This window comes from Pelophylax lessonae (genome assembly GCF_965119305.1).
Source record: "Pelophylax lessonae genome assembly, chromosome: 3".
In the NCBI taxonomy this organism is placed as follows: Eukaryota; Metazoa; Chordata; class Amphibia; order Anura; family Ranidae; genus Pelophylax; species Pelophylax lessonae.
Genome location: NC_138770.1, coordinates 426,661,314 through 426,674,859, shown reverse-complemented (window position 1 = coordinate 426,674,859; position 13,546 = coordinate 426,661,314). Strand labels below are relative to the sequence as shown.

Genomic DNA, 13,546 nt, shown 5'->3' with positions numbered 1-13,546 from the left:
GAGGAGGGAGCAGGGGAGGGGGCTGAGCCCTATTCTGTGTGCCAATGGTCAATTGTACCTTAAGTATCACTTTAAGTCTCAGTGGGGAAAAAGGGAGGGGCTACATTCTAGGATTTAAACAAGGCCAACCGATTGCTTTTGAACTTTGCAGACAGTTTCTGTTGGAAAAATGGACCAACTCCAAGGGAAATATTTCATTATATTTCTCATAATTTACTGTATGGCTATCAATGTGTTTATGCAAACAATGAATAGAGGCAATTACAAATTATTTATTAATTTAAACAGTTAGCCCAAAGAAACAAAGTTTCTAATCCATAGAAATTGTAAAATATAATATAGTAGATAGGCTGCATTAATGTTTTGAGCAATTTTAGAATTTCCCTGGATTTGAGGCTCCGAAGAAAGTAAAGCCTCGGTCATGAATGGGGAAAATAAAATGCTGGGAGGAGATGAACCCAGTCACATGGCTGGTCAAAGTCATGTAACCAACCTCTCCTACTATTACAAAGTTTTCAGCATTATGCAGAAAATGCTCCGAATGACACTGGTGGCTACGTACCATAGCCTCTTTTAAGATTTACTAATAAAACGCAGGTGCACTGTGGAGTACACTCTGAAGTGTCCAGTATAGAGGGTAGATCGATATCTGTTCTCCATTTTTTTAAAAAAGTACCCCAAGTATCTATCCCCTGCAAGAGTTGGCTAGAAGAACCAGGGAGTCTTAACACTCCATGAATATTTCGGACAAAACCTTTCATTTAGGTTACATATATCATGGTAAAGGAGCAGGGCTTTTCTGCTTCCCGAAGACTACTGATGTGATAAATGATGGAAGAAGCAGCAGCAGGAGGGGTACAGAAAGCACAGATCTGCAGAATGGATAAAACAGAAGCTAGATAATTCATGCACTGCAGATCCTCAGGTACAGTTTCCTCTCCAGCAAGAATAACAATGAACAGTGGAGTAGTGACATCACCAAATCTCATAAGGCTATCTCCCCTCAGAAGTCAGAAGCAGCAGTGCCATAGATCGTACAATGTAGATATACAGCTATGAAGTTCAATGGAGAGGACTACTTAGACACAGGAACGTACAATTCTATTTTTCAGGAGGATTTCAAGAGAAAAAGTAAATTCCTCAGTGTACTGTTAGGGCACAATAATAATTTCTAAATGGTCCATATCACATAGTAAGACTTAATTTTTCAGTTTGGGTTCACTTTAAAGAATGTCTTCTAAATCTCTGAAATTGTCTTTCTGCCTTGTTTGTTTTGATCATATTTGCCTGTTATTGCCTATAGTCTTATGTACACATGTGCCAAGGGAGGGTTATCCTGATTTATGCAATTGGCTTTCTAGAGCAGCATAACATAATATAACTGAATTGTGCATGAAGTGTTAGCATACAAATGGTAATTAAAGTATTTGCTTTCCTGATTCCAGGTTGAGCCTTAAGCCCCGTACAAACGCAACGATTATTGGCCGACCGATCGTCCGTATTTTGTCCAGAGTGGTGTTTTGTTGGTTGGAATGTGCCTAGACTGTACACGAATTTTCTCGGCAGACAAAATTCTACTTCAGAAGTGATGTCATGTGTTGGTTTGCTTTCTTTGTGTTCTTTCTTCTCTGAGCATGCCTAGTCTTGCTCATTAGATTTTTCCCTGTCGAAATCTGTACTGACTGCACGAAAATCGGCCGTGTTTTGACGGCGGACAAAAATGTTATAGCCTGCACACCAGATTTTTTTCGGCCGAAAAGTCGGAGTCGGTTGTCGGAAGCATCATACTAACAAGCCGAAAATCGGCAGATCGGTCGTTGGATGAAAATTCCCTGCCGATTTTCGACGCGTGTGTACGAGGCTTAAGGCCCATGAATGGGCTTTGTTGAATTGATCTGGCACTGTGCGCAAATTTCTAAAGACATTGCATTACTTTACCTGCTGACAAATTGAAATGTGGCTGGTTCAGCAGTAACTGACTAATTTGTGTCCATCTATGGACAGGCTGGTTGTACTGAAGTCGATCCACTGATCGACTTCAGTACAACCAGCATGTTGAGTTATTTTCTTGCGATCATTGCTGATAGCTATAGCTGCAGGTAGTGATTATTGTATTCATATGACAGGAAAATCTGCTGTCAGAATACAATGGCTCTGTGGGAGGGATTACCCCATCAACACTGACTGTTGATGGGGGAATCAAGCTATTTTCTTTCCTTCAACCCATGGTTGAAGAAAAGAAAATTGTATAATGTATGGCTGGCTTTAATTGGAAATCCACTTCAACCCACAGTGCTTATGATATCTGTCCTACATCTAATCTTTTATGACTGTCTGTCAATAATATTGCTATACAATGAAACCATCTGAGTGTTTGCAACAATTGAGTGGAAGATAGGAAGCAATTACTTTTTATCACAAAAACTGATTTTCCAACATACAAATACCTGATGGCTAAGGCCTGAGCATTTTCTTAAAAAAAAAAAAAAAGAAAAGAAAAAAAGTTCCTATCACTTGTGAGCTGAACTGGGAAGAAGACAAAAATGATGTCCCAGCAGCACGTAACTCATGAAAGGACAGACAATTGTCTCACAACTTGCTGTGCTCGGTCTGACATTTCCCCAGTGTGGCTGGCCTCCCTCTTTTTCTTTATGTATATTGGTTGCTCTTTCCATCTACATATCATATCTCAAAGTTTATTTAAAACAAAACAAAAAGCGGTCGAATGTGATCCTTTCTCGGTGGCCAACCTACTGTGGTTAAAATCCTCTGAACGCAGATCGATTGCCAACCCCATTCTACGCCATTCCCTGCACCTTTGGGACACCCTAAAGTTCAAGTACAAGCTTCAGTCGCCCCATAACCCGCTTCTCTCCTACCTCCACAACCCATCCTTCCCCCCAGCTTGGGAATCCCCATCCTCTTTTCAACGTTGGTCGGCAGCTGGCCTCCTCCGGGCCCACTCCTTGATCGTTTTCAATGCATTTAAGTCCTTCCCGACTCTCCAAGACTCACACCAGCTCCCCAATTCTGAGATCTTCCACTACCTACAAATTAAACACTTCTTATCCCACTGCATGCATACAGACACGTCTTTACCCACCTTGACCTCATTTGAACACGTTTGTCTCCACGACCCGCACACCCGAGGTCTAATTTCCCTCCTTTACTCTAAACTTTCTGAACCCCTAACCCGAGCTCTCCCAGCATATGCGTCCAAATGGGAACGGGACTTGGGCATTACACTTGAGCCTGCAGACTGGTCCAAGATCTGGCAGACGACGAAGACAGCCTCCCAAACTATCGTGGCTTCCGAAACTAACTATAAGGTGCTTATGCGTTGGTACCTTGTGCCAGCTCGTATTGCTAAATTCCATCCCTCATACTCTCAGGACTGTTTCCGAGGCTGTCGGGATGCGGGCACTCATGTACATATCTGGTGGTCCTGCCCTGTGGTCCAACGATTTTGGAAGGCTATCTTTTGCATTCTCTCCACCCTCATGGACACACACATCAACCCTGACCCCTGTCTCGCCCTCTTGAACATGAAATCAGATGTCGTTTCCAAACGGCAGCACAAATCGTTCCTACAAGTCACGACTGCGGCTAAACAAACAATAGCTAAAGCTTGGAAAACCCCTCATCTACCTATTCCTGAAGTGAAAAACAGAATCACTAATGCCATGATTCATGCGAAAATTGAAGCGGTCCTGCTGGACAGGGTCGACAAGTTTGACAAGTTATGGCAACCATGGGTAGACCACTTTCTCCCTCCGAACTTTGATAGCACTCTCTTATTGCCCTAAACGGCATATTTGCGCTGCCTATATCTATCTGTGGTTACCCTGCTCCCCCCCGGCGACCCCCTTCCTCCCCCCCCACTTTCACCCCTCCACCCTCCTCCTTTCCCCCCCATTCCTTTCTTCTTCCCCCCCCCCTTGTTTTGTCCCCCCGCCCCCCCCCCTCCTCCCTGTTCTTACCCCTCTTATGACTATATCCCGCCATATGTACAATACTCTGTCTATTACTCTCCCCCACAGTGGTTACTTCTCTCCACATTCCTTACACAAATTGTTCCACCATTCTGCTACAGTCTACATCTTGTTTGACCTAATGCCAAGGACTCCTGACCTAACCAGGCTTCCTTCCTTCCTCTGAGCCATGTGTTGCGACCCCTGAAAACGATACTTACATGCAAACTATATGACCCACTGAAGGCGCAGTCGCGCGCGGGCACAGCGAGCTCCCTTTTAGGGGTGCCCGGGTGTTGGCTGTGCTGGATGGATCTCCCTTCTGGGGTCGTCGCCCACTTGGCTCCTGAACATGTCAGTTAACCTGGTTTGCTTTGTTACTATCTCCGGTTTACTGTTGTTACCTGTTGTGCAAATGTAACCTCTCCTGCTCTGATTGTACATGTTGCGCTGTATTTACTTCTGTTTTTTCAATAAACTACTTGAACAAGAAAACAAAACAAAAAATACTAAAATGGCCTTTCAGGTTATCACTCACAATGATAAACATTGGGTACAGTACATGTATACATGATGTGCAGCAAACTAATAAAAATGTTACACATGGAGATGACCCAGCCATGCACTGACCCAGACAATCAGATATAGATAAAAAGGATAAAATAACTTAATAAGTCTACTGCAGAGTACAAACAGCATTCTCTAAAACATTCATTTATCACTTTGTTTTATTTAAAAGTCAGTTAAGCTGTCAAAGAGCCTTTGCTATTGCTGCATGCAAGTTTTATATAGATAAGATTTGTGACTGAGGTCACAACTCAACATCCACACTATAAATAGAGGAACCTTCCAATGCATTTTAAGTGTGGCAACTATATATTTGTCAGTGTTAAATATGACTGTTCCCTGAAAGGAGGACTTTTAAGTCATATTTATTTGTACAATGACATGCAGTATATAGATATATATATATATATATATATATATATATATATATATATATATATATATATATATATATATATATATATATATATATATATATATATATATATATATATATATATATATATATATATAATATACAGTGATCTTTTAATGCAATTATCAAATGCCATTAATAGGTCTTTGTTTAAAAATGTTTCCAATGTAATGCAATTAAATAAATGTAACTGCAATTTGCAATAATTATTTTATTTGTACTTAGATAGGGAGTCCTATAAAATAATTTGATAGCTTGGGAAATGTTACCTATTATAGAGAAAGCATTTAGAAATTTAGAGGTATATTTAGCTTTATTGATTAATACATAATTTACCTTTTTTTGTCATTAAAGTAGGCTTTCAAACTACGCATAAGAGATCAGATTTTCAATGATTTTTATTTTGCCAAATGCAGGAAGAACCATTATAAAAAGAGCCTAATGTTAATAGATAAAAAAATAAAACCAAATGTGCAAATAGCCGAACTTACCCTACATTTCTAGGTTTGCAAATCATCTTATCTATAATGTGAATAAAACTAAAAGGTCTACAGTCACACTAGAGCTTATTTATTAAATGTGGTACCAACAGCACCTTGTTTTTTAAGATTCAATAAATTATCTTTCCTGTTCAGAATAAAGTATATAACTAAAGATTGCTTATGCGATGGCACATGGTCATTGTTTGACCTGCCATTAAAAGATAATTCTAGTCTTTTGTAATTCTACTTAATAATAAGCTGTGCGCATTAGTTTCTTTAGCAGATTTCACCTGTGAGAATATTTTACATGGCTGGGCCACCCTGTTTACAACCTCTTATTACTTTGGAGCAGTTAATACCAGCTGCCACTAGAGGGCAATGTTGGGGTACCTTGCATGATAACAGGGTTATAGTTATCATTATGGCACTTTTAGGCCAATTCATAGGGTGGTAAGGTTAGCGCGGGCAGCACCAAGACTCAACATTAGAAAACTGTTTAAGTCTTTTTTCTTTTCATCTTCTCTTCACCTCTGAACGTTTGTGACTAAAATCAGCAAGAGAGATATGGGTGTAAAAGGTTGAAGAAAATATTATTAATAGGAGTCAAAAGACTGTTCAATAAACATGGAGCTATCGCTCCTCTTGTTTTGTATCTTACAGTTAAATTGTAGTTGTCAATATAAAGTAGAAAACAATCAACAGGCTTATTAAAGGCTTTATCTGTACCCCTTGACCCTAAATACTGTTTATTGAGCATTCTTAACAAAATTGTTCTGGAACCACACTGGAGGCCTTCACTCATGCTCTCTTTCAGGCCCATAGAGTATTGCTGCTGCAATGGAAAACGCCTGGATTCTCTTCCCATCGGCAATGGGTAGGTAATATGGGCAATACACAAATTTTTTAAAAATATGTATACCAACGTAAAAGCTGCCTGGGTAAATTTGAAAGATTATGGGCACCATAGCTAGATACTCCAGGGTTTAGCCCCAGAGAACTGGTTAAAATGCGGGTGATGCAGTGTTTGGCTAGGCCTGTATAAGTATAATGGGTCACAGGTAGTCATTGGTTCATCTTTGGAAGCCTTGTCAGATTACAGTGTGTTGCGTGATTTTATTAGGATATTATTATAGTTAGGATATGATTATAGCTAAAGTGTTACTAAACCCACAACAGTAAAATCAGTCTGTAAAGGCAGTAAAGCATAATTGTTATACTCCCTGTGGAACCGGTTAATCCTGCGCATTATGTAAAAAGGCTGTTTGATCCTGTCTTCTCTTATCCTCCCCTTCTTTTACTGTCCCCAATCCTCCTGATAAGACAGAGCCTTGGAGGCACTCTGCACATGCTCAGTTTGGTGTGTATTGCTAGAGAGTTTTTCTTAAGAAGGTGCGTGTGATCAGCACATTGCTAATCAGCACTGTCCAGACAGAGGGTCAGGTGTCATGCTGCCTCATAGGACAGTCAGAGGAGAATGAAAACTCCTCCTACAAGCTTTAACCAGTGCTTGGTCAGACACTAATAGAAATTACAAGACTGCTATATACTGCTGATGAGAAAATGTATTTAGCGGTTTGTATTTACTAAAATAATTGCATTTCCATGTTCTGTGTACTGTGGGAGGCCAGATATAGTGAATGCAGGCTCCTGGGTTTTGTAACACTTTAAGATTTCCTCTTCACCTGCTTTGCTGCTGCTCCTCTTTCCCCCTATTATTGGACTGATTTTTTCTTTTTTAATGAACTTCAAAGATTGGTAATCTTTACATATTCTTGTGTTTTTTTGTTGTGCACATGTACCCTTTTTTGTGTGAATATAAAGTAGACTCTGTTATTGTCTTATTATCACATACTAGCATTCATTTTACTAAAATAATTTCATTATATAAGGAGCAGATCTTTATCAGATATTTTTTTATTCAGGTGTGCCTAGGGAAGCCTAATGTCCAAATACTGCTTTGCTCGGTATTAGCGGAAACACAGAATAAAACAAAATATGTTTTCTTCCAAATATATCCACTGTGAACCCAAAGTGCAAATTAGATTTATTGGTTGCCCTATTATCCTGGTCAGCATTAGATGTGCGTAGTGGTTCTACCCATTTGCTATTCTACTTTATTTGCTCTTTTTTTTTTTCAACCGTCAGTCACACTCTGATGGAATAAAAAAAGTCATGAGTATAAAAGGGGGAAGTGATTGGCGCTGCCAATGAAGAGTGCGTGAAAGATGTGTAGAGTGGAATTCTAAGAGTTGGTGTTCAATAGCTAGTCAAATGTGTAGACTGAACTCACACTAATGTGAGTAAAAGTGACTTGTACAATATATACATATAAATAAGTATCGTCTCACTTACAATTACTAATCATTAAACGTAAATCAACAATAAAAACCATATGCATTAAGACTTAATTTCATGTGCAAAAGGTGCAAAGTGCACATGAAATGAAGTCTTAATGCATATGGTTTTTATTGTTGATTTACGTTTAATGATTAGTAATTGTAAGTTACACAATACTTATTTATATGTATATATTGCACAAGTCACTTTTATTCACATTAGTGTGAGTTCAGTCTACACATTTGACTAGCTATTGAACATCAACTCTTAGAATTCCACTCTACACATCTTTCACACACTCTTCATTGGCAGTGCCAATCACTTCCCCCTTTTATACACATATATGATATAACCCCCTCCAGGGTTATATTTTTGAAGTGGGCTGCAGCCAAGCTTTGGTTTCTTATCCTAAGCGCGGATTTTCCTTGCATTTTGATTTTAAAAAAGTCATGAGTTTAAAAAATTGCAAACATACCTCAAGTGCACATCCTTTGGTTATTCCTATGTGTTCAGAGCTGCTAAGTAAGTTGTATGGTGTTCGAGAGATCTCAATGTCCTTTAGGCATCCGGAATATTTATTTACACTAACTTCTGACCTAAAGGAAAAAAAATGTTACAATTAGATTGCACAAAGCAAGCAGATCTACAGGCCAGGATTATTCTGTATTGGGCGTCAAACTTCAAATTAAAACTAAATTCAAACTTTTATTATCTACCATTGTCCCATGCAGGACTAAAAATAAACAATTCGGTCAACACAGATAACTAGAGCTATGGCTAGCAGTATCTGTATTTAGGAGTATGCAACTCACCCTTTATTTTGTGCTATATTTGTACTCATAAACACCAACAGAACAGTACAACAAGAATCCAAAAAAAAAAAAAAATAATACTGCTACAAAGTCCACAATAGGATATCTAATTTCCACTTTGAGTGAAGGCACAGATCCCAAATTGGTATTCATTAAACAATATGGAGCCAACACAGCCCACAAAGTTCAGTTTCACAATTTGAAGCATTTCACCCAACAAAGGCTTAGTTAAGAGATTCCTGTATTATTGAGCCCTTTTTGGGCTAAACACGTCAGAGAATTAGGAATCCAGGTGGCAGAATCACTGGACGTTTCCACATGAAATAGAGATGTTTTAACTAAACCAGGCAGGCAGTGTTTACACAAGTGAGAAAGGGTCGTTGGCATTGGTGTGTGCAGCCTATTGCATTAGGGTGTATACCCTGGAGCACAAACACACATACATGTATATCAGCAGAGCAGTGGACTCAATTTCCACCTTGAGTATCTGTATTTAGGAGTATGCAACTCACCCTTTATTTTGTTGCTACCACCCATCAGTGCTATATTTGTACTCATAAACACGAACAGAACAGTACAACAAGAATCCAAAAAAAAAAAAAAAAATAATAATACTGCTACAAAGTCCACAATAGGATATCTAATTTCCACCTTGAGTGAAGGCACAGATCTTAAACTGGTCTTCACCAAACAATATGGAGCCAACACCGCCCACAAGGTTCAGTTTTACACTTTGCAGCATTTCACCCAATAAGGGCTTAATCAGAGGTTCCTGTATTATTGAGCCCTTTTTGGGCTAAACACGTCAGAGAATTAGGAATCCAAGTGGAAGGATCACTGGACATTTCCACATGAAATAGAGATGTTTTAACTAAACCAGGTGTACAGTGTTTGCACAAGTGAGGAAGGGTGTGCGCAGCCTATTGCATTAGGGTTTGCACCCCAGAGCACAAACACACATGCGTTTATGTCATAAAAAAATACTCCAATCAAAATCCCTAGTGGAATCACGAAAAAAGTACTAGTAGTGCAGACAACTGACATAAGATTGCATTATGACACACAAGTTTGTAAATAGTCCTTAACGTTCAAATATGAAAATACACAGATTCATAGATAAACGTCCATATCAATTCAAAAGGGTAAGTGGTCTTTCAAGAGCCCTCATCACCAAGTAGGAATCACCAGTGTGTATCGGGGTCACCAAACAAGTATTCCTCCACCGTTGTGACATATAGTGGGAATGGCAACTCACCAGAAAATATGGCCCACCTGTTCTCATAGGAAAGGCTCACAAACGTATATACACACGTCTCCTTCCTGGATCAGCTGTAGGTCTAGGCAATCATCACTTGGCGCTCCTTCAGCTGTATCATATGTCCCTTTTCCTCACGGCCATTCGCCAATCCAACAGATTAGGGAAACAGTACCACTAGTGTAATATTACCTCCACACTTTCACAATTTATCAGCCACAAACCCAAATAAAATACACTCACAAACGCAGTATAAGGTCAAGCAATCAATGCAAATGTAGTAACAGCACCACGGGTGCACTTGCGGGCGATATTGGTGAAGCTCACCCTCTCCACGCTGGTGTCCAAGACCTCCCATGCATGTATATCAGCAGAGTAGTGGACAGTGTCAGTAGAGCAAAGATTTGTACCAGTAGACGGTGTCAGTATTTTTTTTTTATTTGTTTTTTACATTTTTTATTAATTTTTTTACCATTTTTTAGGAGCCCTGTTATGGGGCTTTGGTGAAATATCAAGGGTCTAAACAGACCCCTGATGTCTCTCTTTTGAGACAGAGATTCCCCAGTCCCTTTCTCTGCAGCCTGCAGTAAACAGTCAACTATGCTTCAGTTAAGAATGAAAACTGGAGCGATCGGTACAGATCACTCACAGTGTTTATTTTCCGAAAAGGATGGCTGGTTAATTAAATATTTACCAGCCCCTTCCCTGCTCCTGAGAGAAGAAGAGGGAAGGAGGCAGCACTGCAGGGGGGAGGCGGGATCAGAGGGAATCAGCACCGCATGGGGTTATTATTGTGTGCCCAGGCACACACAGCACACCCTGTGTGCATGCCTAAGACTGTTGGGCTGTGACAGGCTGTGTCTTTTCTGGCTTGAAAGGAGGGAAAAACTCTGAGATAGCAGTGTGCTATGCTGTTTGCTTTGCAGTCTATATCTCTGATGAGTGTTTCATTCACCCGTTTCAGGAGCGAGGCCATACACCAGAAGATTTGGGGCTAATTGGTGGAAGACACAGATCCAGGAGTGTTTTTGCAATTTTTATTACAGCGCGTCTCAGAGACTTTGCAGGTCACGCAATATGTTGGTTGTGGACTTTTTTGCATTGCTTACTTTTCAAGCACCTTTGTGTGTATACTGCACTTTACTGAACACATATAGTGCTTGGATTTGTTGTTCACCATTCCAATTTTTTTGGCATGTATGATGATTTTAGGAATTTCATGATTTTTTGTATTTTATTAAATATTTTTTTTTATTGATTGTTTGCGCATGTTTGGTGGATGTATGATAGATTCACTTTAATGCATTAAGATGATATAAAAGCTGCAAATGCATTCCTATGGATTCTTCAAGGTTTGTATATCAATCCTTTTTGCTGGCTGCCCATGCAACTTTGAGTGCTGACTTTAATCTTTGATTTTAAAGAAATATGTGTACACAGGACTCTTAAGGTGCCATGGCAATCTATGAACAACATACTAAAAAATATCAAAATGATTTTAAATTATCATAATCTTTCAATGTACATATACAATATTTCTTTATATAACATAGTGGCTTATTAGGGATATGGTGCCTGGACAATGCTATCTGTCTAATTGTTTTATTTTGAGATTACAACAGTGAGGTATGATCATGAAACTTGGAAGATTCAATCAAAAGTATATATCAAAGATTCTTACTTTTTCTCATGCTACTAAAGGCATTGTCGGTAGTGAGCTACATACTGTATATGGTACATTTCTTTCAACAACCTTTAAAACTGGCCATACACATAGAGATACTTCTCCATCAGCCCAGTGGGTTTATCAATAGAAGTCTATTTAGAGAGTCCCCATTAGTGTTTTTTCAATGAAAGTTTGTTGAGTGAAATTCAAACAGTGTATTCCTAACTTAAAGAGGCGCTCCAGACTCCTTATGAAAACATTAAAAGTCAGCAGCCACCAATACTGTAGCTTCTGACAGCTTATCTGTCCACGAATCCAGCGGTGTCTTCACCCCAGCCAATTTTTTAATCGACCCTTGGGTGCTACTGCTGCCATTTCTTGTAGAGGAAACAGATAGTGAAGCCTTGCGGCTTCCCCGCCGGCTCCCTATTGCGCATGAACACAGCACGCTGTGCTTTGTTAATGGCCTGGTGGCAGGGGAAGGAGGAGGGCAGCCAAACTTCCTAGTGACTTTGCCGCAGCGAAGTCACCGACAAGTGGGAGCGAGTATCTGCCAAAACCAGGTACCAGCTACCCCCCCCCCCCCAAAAGGTGCCAAAAATGGTAGCGGGGGGAGGGGGGAAGCCAACAAGCATAGCTTCCCCTTTTGGGTGCAGCTCCACTTTAAAGTGATATGACGGTCAAAGTGATATGACGGTCAAAGTTTATTTTCTTTTAAAATAAAAAAACATGATTTACTTACCTGCTCTGTGCAATGATATGGCACAGATCGGTCCCTTACTTCCTCTTTGGTCCCCCACTGGGGCTCTCTCCTCCTCCTCTCTTCCCAGCGTCCCCATAGCAAGCCGTTTGCTATGGGGGCATTTGTGTGGCCTTGCCCATTGACACACACAGCATGGCTCAGCCATGCTCCCTCCCCGCTCTCTCCTCACAGGATGTGTTTGACAACAGCAGAAGCCCATGGTGCCCCCTGCTCATAGTGTAGCCTGTGAATACGGTGGGGATAGGTAAGTGTTTAGGAAATAGGGGGGGGGGGCAAATAGTAGGAATGTGGGGAATACATTAGGTAAACAACACCTAGACTTTAGAACAATTTTACGTTTATTTCTCCAAAGAAATGAATGCTGTAAAGAGTGAATCTTTCAGAAACAAAACTCTGTATTTAAAGATAAAGGCAGTAAATGCTGCTTGTTATGAATTACCCAGGTACTCAATCACTGTTTAAGTTAAACAAAGTAAAAGTTTTTCAAACTTTATCACAGTAAAACCTTGACAATTCAATTTTCCTGCATATAACAAGCAGCAGAACATTGTGTAATCTTCATTGAAACAAAGGTACAGCCTATTATTACTTGGCTTCTTTAGTGAATGGAAAGTGCTATGTTTTATTAACATTGAGATTTACATCTTAAAGAATCAAGATGATAGCAACTGAAATGTTAATTTATTTTCATGTATAAAAGAATCAGGGTTTTTTGAATAATAATGTGTTTTCATGTGCAAAACTTTGTAGTTTACTTGATAAAAACAGAAATGCTAATTTAAGAAGTTATAAAATTTATTTTGAAACTCTGTGGCATAAGCGAAACTTCACTTCACTGGAAGCGAGAACCGTTTTGTTTTTTTTTGGTACCTGCATCTATTTCCACAACCCTCACCTAAGCAAGGATGACATCCCTTGCCCTGCCCCATCCACTCCTGCAGCCTCCTGAGACACGTCACATGTCCCAGGAGGCTGCAGAACCATTCACAAAGCTCTGTGCAAGCACAAAGGGAAGCCGGCTGTGGTTCCTCAGGATCTTGTATATAAGATGGTGGCGCTAGCAATTTGCAATGGTAAAAAGAAACGGCTGTGGAAAGACAGCGCTCTAGATATGGCCTGCGTTACTGAACCTTCTAACCGAACCTCTGAACTTTGTAGAAAGCCCTTTCAGGATTCTGAGGTTTATATGAACTTGCTGGAAGGCAGTAGGAGGCAGCAGAACCTTAGATTTACAACTCAGATATACAGTTATGAGGTTGTAGTCACAGGAGTGCCTAC

The 13,546-nt window shown here is 39.9% G+C and overlaps 1 protein-coding gene across 4 annotated transcripts in view; it reads right to left on the bottom strand.

The window, feature by feature from the left end:
• The window catches only part of LAMA2 (laminin subunit alpha 2), a 1,405,743-nt gene that overhangs the window by 64,489 nt on the left and 1,327,708 nt on the right, over positions 1 to 13,546 (bottom strand). For all 4 annotated transcript variants that reach the window (XM_082249565.1, XM_082249566.1, XM_082249567.1 and 1 more), the window contains one exon: positions 8,248 to 8,368. In XM_082249565.1, the coding sequence (XP_082105691.1) occupies positions 8,248 to 8,368 (121 nt within the window). The remainder of the gene's footprint in view (positions 1 to 8,247; positions 8,369 to 13,546) is intronic.